Source organism: Pseudophryne corroboree, chromosome 3 (assembly GCF_028390025.1).
Source record: "Pseudophryne corroboree isolate aPseCor3 chromosome 3, aPseCor3.hap2, whole genome shotgun sequence".
Lineage (NCBI taxonomy): Eukaryota > Metazoa > Chordata > Amphibia > Anura > Myobatrachidae > Pseudophryne > Pseudophryne corroboree.
This window is the reverse complement of record NC_086446.1, coordinates 457,357,083-457,366,549: the sequence shown is the minus strand read 5'-3', so window position 1 is coordinate 457,366,549 and position 9,467 is coordinate 457,357,083. Positions and strand designations below refer to the sequence as shown.

Sequence of the window (9,467 nt, the reverse complement as noted above, 5' to 3'; positions counted from 1 at the left end):
CCGTATCCTGTGACGGCAGGGCTACCTTCTTGGATAAGCGTGTTAAAGCTTTGTCCACCTTAGGGGAGGATTCCCAGCGTAACCTGTCCGTTGGCGGGAAAGGATACGCCATAAGAATCCTTTTGGAAACCTGCAGTTTATCTGGAGATTCCCAAGCCTTTTCACATAACTCATTTAGCTCGAGTGAGGGGGGAAAGGTTACCTCCGGCTTCTTTTCCCCATACATATGTACCCTCTTGTCAGGGACTGGGATTTCCTCTGATGTGCAACACATCCTTAATTGCTATAATCATATAACGGATGGATTTAGCCAATTTTGGCTGTAACTTTGCATCATCGTAATCGACACTGGAGTCAGAATCCATGTCGGTATCTGTGTCAACAATTTTGGATAGTGGGCGCTTCCGAGACCCTGACGGCCTCTGCGACATAGGATCAGCCACGGGTTGGGACCCTGACTATCCTGAGGCTTCAGCTTTTTCTAACCTTTTATGCAAGGAATTAACATCATTTAAAACCTTCCACGTATCCATCCAATCAGGTGTCGGCGCCGACACCATTCATTTGCTCCCGCTCTGCTTCCACATAGCCTTCCTCAGACATGTCGACACAAGCATACCGACACCACACACACAGGGAATGCCCTTTGAAAACCATTCCCCCACAAGGCCCTTAGGAGAGAGAGGGAGAGAATGCCAGCACACCCCAGCGCTATACACCCAGGAATAACAATAACATATTAACCCAGTAGCTGCTGTTTATATATTGTTTTCTGCGCCTAATTATGTGCCCCCCCCCCCCCCCCCCCCCTCTTTTTACCCTCTTCTACCATGTATCTGCAGGGTAGAGCTTCCTCTCAGCGGAGCTGTGGAGAAAAAAATGGCGCTGGTGAGTGCTGAGGAAGAAGCTTCGCCCCCTCGGCGGCAGGCTTCTGTCCCACTTAAATATGCAATTTTTGGCAGGGGCTCATACATATATACAGTGCCCAGCTGTATACATGTTTAACTTTTGCCAAAAGAGGTCCCAAATGCTGCCCAGGGCGCGCCCCCTGCGCCCTTACAGTGACTGGAGTATGTGAGGTGTGTGGGAGCAATGGCGCACAGCTGCAGTGCGTTACCTCAGTGAAGAACGGAGTCTTCTGCCGCCTGTGAAGTCTTCTTTGCTTCTCACACTCACCCGGCTTCTGTCTTCCGGCTCTGCAGCTCTGGGATCGGACGGCAAGGGTGAGATCCTGCGTACGATCCCTCTGGAGCTAATGGTGTCCAGTAGCCTAAGAACCAAGACCTAGCTTCAGAGAGTAGGGCTGCTTCTCTCCCCTCAGTCCCACGATGCAGGGAGTCTGTTGCCAGCAGAGCTCCCTGAAAATAAAAAAACCTAACAAAATACTTTCTCAGCAAACTCAGGAGAGCTCACTGAAAAGCACCCAGCTCATCTGGGCACAGTATCAAACTGAAGTCTGGAGGAGGGGTATAGAGGGAGGAGCCAGTGCACATCAGAACCTAAATTCTTTAAGTGCCCATGTCTCCTGCAGAGCCAGTCTATCCCCATGGTCCTTACGGAGTCCCCAGCATCCACTAGGACGTTAGAGAAATAGGATTTTAATACCTACTGGTAAATCCTTTTGTATTAGTCTGTAGAGGATGCTGGGGTCACTACAAGAACCATGGGGTATAGATGGGATCTGCAGGAGACATGGGCACTTTAAGACTTTGAAGGGGTGTGACCTGGCTCCTCTCTATGCCCCTCCTCCAGACTCGTGTTTAAGGAACTGTGCCCAGGGAGACTGACATTGAGGAAAGTATATGTTAAACCACGGTGAGCATCTTACCAGCTCACACTGCAAGTATGCTGCAGAACGTGGCATTCAACAGAACACAAGCCAACGGCATGAAGAAGTTTGCAGCAATATGCTGACAAAAACCTGTAACACAACCTGTGTTTAACCACAAACAATAACTGCAGATACAGTATGCACTGGGACGGGCGCCCAGCATCCTCTGTGGACTAAGAAAAGAATTTACCGGTAGGTATTAAAATCCTATTTTCTCATACGTCCTAGAGGATGCTGGGTCACTTCAACCATGGGGTTATACCAAAGCTCTGGAAATGGCGGGAGAGCGCGGATGACTGCAGCACCGATTGACAAAACATGAGGTTCTCATCGGCCAGGGTATCAAACTTCTAACATTGCAAAAGTGTTTGAACCCGACCAAACATCTGCTTGGCCAAGTTGTAATGGAGATCTCCCCCAGGACGAGCCCACCCCTCTAGTAGAACGGACCTTCACCAATTTTGGTAATGGCAATCCAGCCACGGAATGAGCATGCTGAATCTCACCACAGAGCCAGTGCGCAATGGTCTGCTTGAAAGCAGGACACCCAATCTTGTTGGGAACATACAGGACAAACAGCCACTGTTTTCCTAATCTGAGCTGTTCAGGCGACAATCTTCAAAGCTCCAACCACATCCAGAGACTGACTCAGCGAAGGTGTCAGTAGCCACAATGGTCGGTTCCTGTAGAAAGAGGAAAACCACTTTTGGTAGAAAACGCTGACATGTCCTCAATTCAGCTCTATCTTCAAGGAAGATCAAACAAGAGCTCTTGTGATACAAGGCCCCTAACTCAGACACCTGCCTTGCAGATGCCAAGGCCAACAGGATGGCCACTTTCCAAGTGAAAAAGGCAACTTCACCTTCTTAAAGGTTCAAACCCACGTGATTGAAGGAACTGTACCACCACATTACGATCCCATGGTGCAACTGGAGGCACAAATGAAGGTTGGACGTGCAACACGCCTTTCACGCAATACTGAACTTCCGGAAGGGAAGCTAATCGTTTCAGAAAGAAAAATTGCCAATGCTGAAATCTGGACTTTAATGGAGTCCAACTGCAGTCTGCATTTCCCCCAGCATGTAGGAAATGGAGAAAACGCCATAACTGAAACACTTCCGTTGAAACTCTTGGATTCACCCCAAGACACATTCTCCAAAAACGGTGGTAATGTTTAGACGTTACTCCTTTCCTGGCCTGAATAAGAGTGGGGATGACTTCCTTGGGAATACCCTTCCGGGCTAGGATTCGGTGCTCAGTTATGCCGTCAAACGTAGCCGCGGCAAGTCTAGGTACACGCACAGTACCTACCGTAGTAGGTCCTTGCGAAGAGGAAGAGGCCCAGGATCTTTTAATGAGCAACTTCTGAAGATCTGGGCACCAAGCCCTCCTTGGCCAGTCTGGGGCAGTGAAAATTGCCCGAACCCTTGTTCTTATGATCCAGAGAACCAAATTACACTTCTGTGTCTCTACAATGGCTTCCCCCAGGGAGGAACTCCCTGCCTCAGACATGTCACACGTGTACTACATACACACTGGGACTTCTAGGGAACAGACCTTTGTCAGATGGACAGGAAAAACCAGCTCACACCCCAGCACCAAGCATACACATCCTTTGAAACATCATTGAACAGACCTGCAGCGCTTTTATTAGAATACAAGCACCATATACATCTTCCTCCCCCTCCCCCCCCCCCCTCTTTTTGCTTAGTGAGGAAGCCCCGCCCCTGTACTGGCACACTTCACTCGCTCTTAACTAATCAGTTAATTATACTGGCGGGGGTTCCTTTTGCCATAAACTAAGTTTTATGCTGCCCAGGGTGCCCCCCCCCCTCCTGCAGTTCTCAGCAGTGTGTGCTGTGAGGAAGAAGCTCTGCCCCCATAATGGCAAGCTTCCTCCTGCAATTTTCAACAAACATTTATACTGGTGGGGTTAGGACAGTGCCTTGGCACAAATGTCCCCTCATGCCAGTGTCAGAATGAGGATTTAAACGCTGCCCAGGGCACGCCCCCCTCCACTGCCCTGTAGTGCCGCTGTGTGGGAGTATGGCACGCAGCATGCTATCACTGTGCGGTACCTCTGAAGCAGTCATTGAAGTCTTCTTTGCTTCTTCTACTCACCTGTCTTGACTTCTAGCTCTGCAAGAGAGGGGTGACGGCCGGCCTGGGAACGAGCATCTAGGCGTACCTAACTATCACACCCTCAGGAGCTAATGGTGTCCTGTAGCCAAGAAGTAGAGCCTTTAAACTCACTAGAAGTAGGTCTAACTTCTCTCCCCTAAGTCCCACGAAGCAGGGAGACTTTTGCCAGCAGTTCTCCCTGAAAATAAAAAAACCTAACAAGTCTTCCAGAGAAACTCAGTAGAGCTCCTCAGAGTGCATCCAGTCTCACTGGGCACAATCTAAACTGGAGTCTGGAGGAGGGGCGGCAGAGGGAGGAACCAGGTCACACCCTTTGAAAGTCTTAAAGTGCCCATGTCTCCTGCAGATCCTGTCTATACCCCATGGTTCTTGAAGTGACCCCAACATCCTCTAGGACGTATGAGAAAAGAAATATAGTTGCATAATATGCAATGGACCCAGAAACAGTTGCAAGTGGGGGTTCCCTGGGACACAATTTGTGCAGAGCATGATCACCACTGGTTCTTTGTTCAGCACTGGTCTAAGGGGTAATTAGATTTGTTGTGTACCTGATGTCCCTTTAGAAGGGAGAGGTGATCACATGGTGATAGTCAAGTGTTGGTAAAAAAAAAAAAAAAGAACCCCACCACCTGTCACACCCAGAAAGTGTTGAGCTGTGTCAAGCATCTAAACTAATGGTCATGACATGAAGTGCCGTTTGGGTGCCCAGTTCTCACATTTCAGCTCACCACTTCAGTAGGCTGTGAGCAGAGATGTGCTCCTGTGGCTGTGTCTTAATGGAGCAGCAACTGAATTGCTCTGTTGTGCACCATCTAGTGGCAGCTGTGGGAGGGGCAGTAGATAGGATATATTTTACACAATTGTATCCCACCTTGATGTAGCCTACGCCTTTCCAGCTGCAATTATGTACTTTAGTAAGTGATGTATACAAAGGCATTAAGTTAGACAGAATATTGCTTCTATCAGTTTAGTCAAAGCATGTTTATTTTAAGGCTAGTCCAGTTAATGCAGTTTGTAGCTTTTACCAGACGCCATTTTAGTTAGCAACTCTGAAAAGCCTGGTAACATTACCCCAGTGGTTCCCAAACTGGGTAATGCAAGTTATCTAGTACCAAATAGATTTATTTTTGGTCAATGTGATAGGCAATACCAGTTCTGGAGGCTGCTTATCAGAATGGACGAAGCACAACCCTATCCACCACATAACTGAACCACCAATACACAGCTGCCATGTTTAAGCTCTAGTTATCTGCAATAAAGTGCTAACTGCATTTCCAGTAGGAAATTTAATCCAGCTCATAGGAAGTGAAAGGCACAAGAGGAATGACACATTACATCAGTACAATGAAGTCAGGGTGAGTCAGTCAAAGACACTTCCTTTTCTCAGGATAGCAAATAAGCACAAGTTTCTTTTATAAGAATCTCAATAGACTTATGGTTTAGGGTTGCTTTGGAAAGTCAATCCTCTAGGGCACAGGAATTCAACACATTTGGGAATCATTGCATTAAATCATAACTTCTGCTAGAACACAATTTTGGTATGCTGCCCAGGAAACAGATTCCATATTTATTAGACAGGACTAAGTGTCACTACTCCAGGAAAGTATCACTTATGTCTGCAATCTTTATAATGAAATGGCTTTACCTGTTTCAACAACACATGGTGCAGGCACTGGTTCACTTTCTGGAATGCCAAATATATTGGAAGCCATCTTGTGCCGTCTAGCAGGTTGCTGAGGCTGCTGATCACCGACTCCAAAAGAGAAGCTGGACCCTCCGCCTGGGGGTCTCAGAATCCTAAAGAAACACCTGTTAGATTGGCTGTTGTGGCAACCTTCCCATCAGGTCATTAAGCATAACATTTATATTGTTCACACTCTGCAAGTAAAAAGATTCCATGTTTTCTGCTAGGACACAAGATCTCCATAGACTTATGCTGGCCATAAGCTAGGTAGGTAGTGTACAAATAAGATATTGACCCATCATATGCACATGTTAATGGGTGTGAATATGATGTGATGCTTGGCAGGTTGCACCAACTGATATGTGCTGCACACATGATCAGCCTATCCTGGCCCATGGCAATTGCAGAGGTACGATAGCACCATACAATCGCATGCATGGTGGGGGGTGGGGGTGGATTAGTATAACTTCCATCAAATGAGTGTCACATTAAATGTATGGCCAGCAGGGTTGGAAATAAACTGGTTTAAACCAATTTTTGCATTGTTTTATTTAAAAAAAATTGAATCCTGTATTAGAAAACGTTAAACATGGTTGGTCAAGGCTTCTAACAATACCGTTATATGCTTTCATTTGATTTTCTTTACATATTTAAATAAAAAATTTACAGCTTATTCCTACTACATCTGAATATATGTAGATCCATAAAGTACATGCATAGACAGACATTGAAAAGAAGCCATTAAGCATTAGTCCACCTTATTTTAAAGTGCCTCTGCATTTTTCATTTTATATTACTATTCAGTGAATAGTAATTGAAAAATGCAAAAAGCACTCAGAAACACAAAGTTCAAAATAAGCACTGGGCTTGTCACTGGCATTAAACATTCAATAAAACACTTTTTGGGGGGGAATATTGGCTTTTAATAAGTCACAGCACCATGCCTGTAGTAACAGAAAAGTTATTAAATATTTGGTTAAAACCACCTTGGTTTAAACAGGCCAACCCTGATAGCCAGCATTAGAGATTAATGTTTACAATCTGCAGTGTTCTACAAGCAGTATTGCCTACCCCAAGGAAGATCCACAGCATCTGAATAGTGGCTATGTAAAGCTTTAAGCATGTTAAAAAAAAAAAAAAAAATTATATATATATATATATATATATTTAGAACATATACCTTCTACCGATGCACAAGCCACACTCATTTATACTGCAAGTCAGCGAGTGTCCCCAAATTATGTATTACACGTTCTTTTGTCATAGCTTAAAGCTGCTCATTCATATACAAGAATTACTTTTCAGCTGTGTGATTAGCCTTATTCATATGCATGTCCATGGGCATAGTGGCAGGAGGGGGAAGCAGTCTGAATAGACCCCCCCACCTCTTCCTGGACGTTTGGTATTTCAATCCTTTTTTGGGCAGTGCTCTCAACTGGTGCTACAAAATCAGTTGTAAGATATTTATTCTATGGTCTTATGGTACACAAGCCAAGGATTGATATTCAGCAGGTTAAAAAAAAAAAAAAAAAAAAAAAAAATGCATTAAGATTTTAATCACCTACTAGTAAATCCTTTTCTTGTAGTCTATAGAGGATAAGATTTTACTTACCGATAAATCTATTTCTCGTAGTCCGTAGTGGATGCTGGGGACTCCGTCAGGACCATGGGGGATTAGCCGCTCCGCAGGAGACAGGGCACAAAACTAAAGCTTTAGGATCAGGTGGTGTGTACTGGCTCCTCCCCCTATGACCCTCCTCCAAGCCTCAGTTAGGATACAGTGCCCGGACGAGCGTACACAATAAGGAAGGATATTGAATCCCGGGTAAGACTCATACCAGCCACACCAATCACACCGTATAACTTGTGATCTGAACCCAGTTAACAGTATGACAAACGTAGGAGCCTCTGAACAGACGGCTCACAACAATAACAACCCGATTTTTTTGTAACAACAACTATGTACAAGTATTGCAGACAATCCGCACTTGGGATGGGCGCCCAGCATCCACTACGGACTACGAGAAATAGATTTATCGGTAAGTAAAATATTATTTTCTCTGACGTCCTAAGTGGATGCTGGGGACTCCGTCAGGACCATGGGGATTATACCAAAGCTCCCAAACGGGCGGGAGAGTGCGGATGACTCTGCAGCACCGAGTGAGAGAACTCCAGGTCCTCCTCAGCCAGGGTGTGCCCCTGACCAAGTAGCAGCTCGGCAAAGTTGTAAAGCCGAGACCCCTCGGGCAGTCGCCCAAGATGAGCCCACCTTCCTTGTGGAATGGGCATTTATATATTTTGGCTGTGGCAGTCCTGCCACAGAATGTGCAAGCTGAATTGTACTACACATTCAACTAGCAATCGTCTGCTTAGAAGCAAGAGCACCCAGTTTTTTGGGTGCATACAGGATAACAGCAAGTCAGTTTTCCTGACTCCAGCCGTCCTGGAAATCTATATTTTCAGGACCCCGAAAACATCTAGCAACTTGGAGTCCTCCAAGTCTCTAGTAGCCGCAGGTACCACAATAAGCTGGTTCAGATGAAACGCTGACACCAACTTAGGGAGAAACTGGGGACGAGTCCGCAGCTCTGCCCTGTCCGAATGGACAATCAGATATGGCTTTTGTGAGACAAAGCCGCCAATTCTGACACTCGCCTGGCCGAGGCCAGGGCCAACATCATGGTCACTTTCCATGCGAGATATTTCAAATCCACAGATTTGAGCGGTTTAAACCAACGTTATTTGAGGAATCCCAGGACTACGTTGAGATCCCACAGTGCCACTGGAGGCACAAAAGGGGGTTGTATATGCAGTACTCCCTTGTCAAATTTCTGGACTTCAGGAACTGAAGCCAATTCTTTCTGGAAGAAAATCGACAGGGCCGAAATTTGAACCTTAATGGACCCCAATTTGAGGCCCATAGACACTCCTGTTTGCAGGAAATGCAGGAATCGACCGAGTTGAAATTTCTTCGTGGGGCCTTCCTGGCCTCACACCACGCAACATATTTTCGCCACATGTGGTGATAATGTTGAGCGGTCACCTCCTTCCTGGCTTTGACCAGGGTAGGAATGACCTCTTCCGGAATGCCTTTTTCCCTTAGGATCCGGCGTTCAACCGCCATGCCGTCAAACGCAGCCGCGGTAAGTCTTGGAACAGACATGGTACTAGCTGAAACAAGTCCCTTCTTATCGGCAGAGGCCCTGAGTCCTCTGTGAGAATCTCTTGAAGTTCCGGGTACCAAGTCCTTCTTGGCCCATCCGGAGCCACGAGTATAGTTCTTACTCCTCTACGTCTTATAATTCTCAGTACCTTTGGTATGAGAAGCAGAGGAGGGAACACATACACCGACTGGTACACCCCTGGTGTTACCAGAACGTCCACAGCTATTGCCTGAGGGTCTCTTGACCTGGCGCAATACCTGTCCAGTTTTTTGTTCAGGCGGGACGCCATCATGTCCACCTTTGGTCTTTCCCAACGGTGCACAATCATGTGGAAAAAACTTCTCGATGAAGTCCCCACTCTCCCGGGTGGAGGTCGTGCTGAGGAAGTCTGCTTCCCAGTTGTCCACTCCCGGAATGAACACTGCTGACAGTGCTATCACATGATTTTCCGCCCAGCGAAGAATCCTTGCAGCTTCTGCCATTGTCCTCCTGCTTCTTGTGCCGCCCTGTCTGTTTACGTGGGCGACTGCCGTGATGTTGTCCCACTGGATCAATACCGGCTGACCTTGAAGCAGAGGTCTTGCTAAGCTTAGAGCATTGTAAATTGCTCTTAGCTCCAGTATATTTATGCGGAGAGAAGTCCCCA

The 9,467-nt window shown here is 46.5% G+C and overlaps 1 protein-coding gene across 2 annotated transcripts in view; it reads right to left on the bottom strand.

The window, feature by feature from the left end:
* The window catches only part of JPT1 (Jupiter microtubule associated homolog 1), a 59,271-nt gene that overhangs the window by 22,792 nt on the left and 27,012 nt on the right, over positions 1-9,467 (bottom strand). The window contains exon 2 of one of the 2 annotated variants that reach the window (XM_063960655.1): positions 5,619-5,770. In XM_063960655.1, the coding sequence (XP_063816725.1) occupies positions 5,619-5,770 (152 nt within the window). Of the gene's footprint in view, positions 1-5,618; positions 5,783-9,467 lie in introns of both variants that reach the window. The other variant, XM_063960654.1, reaches the window with a different exon arrangement.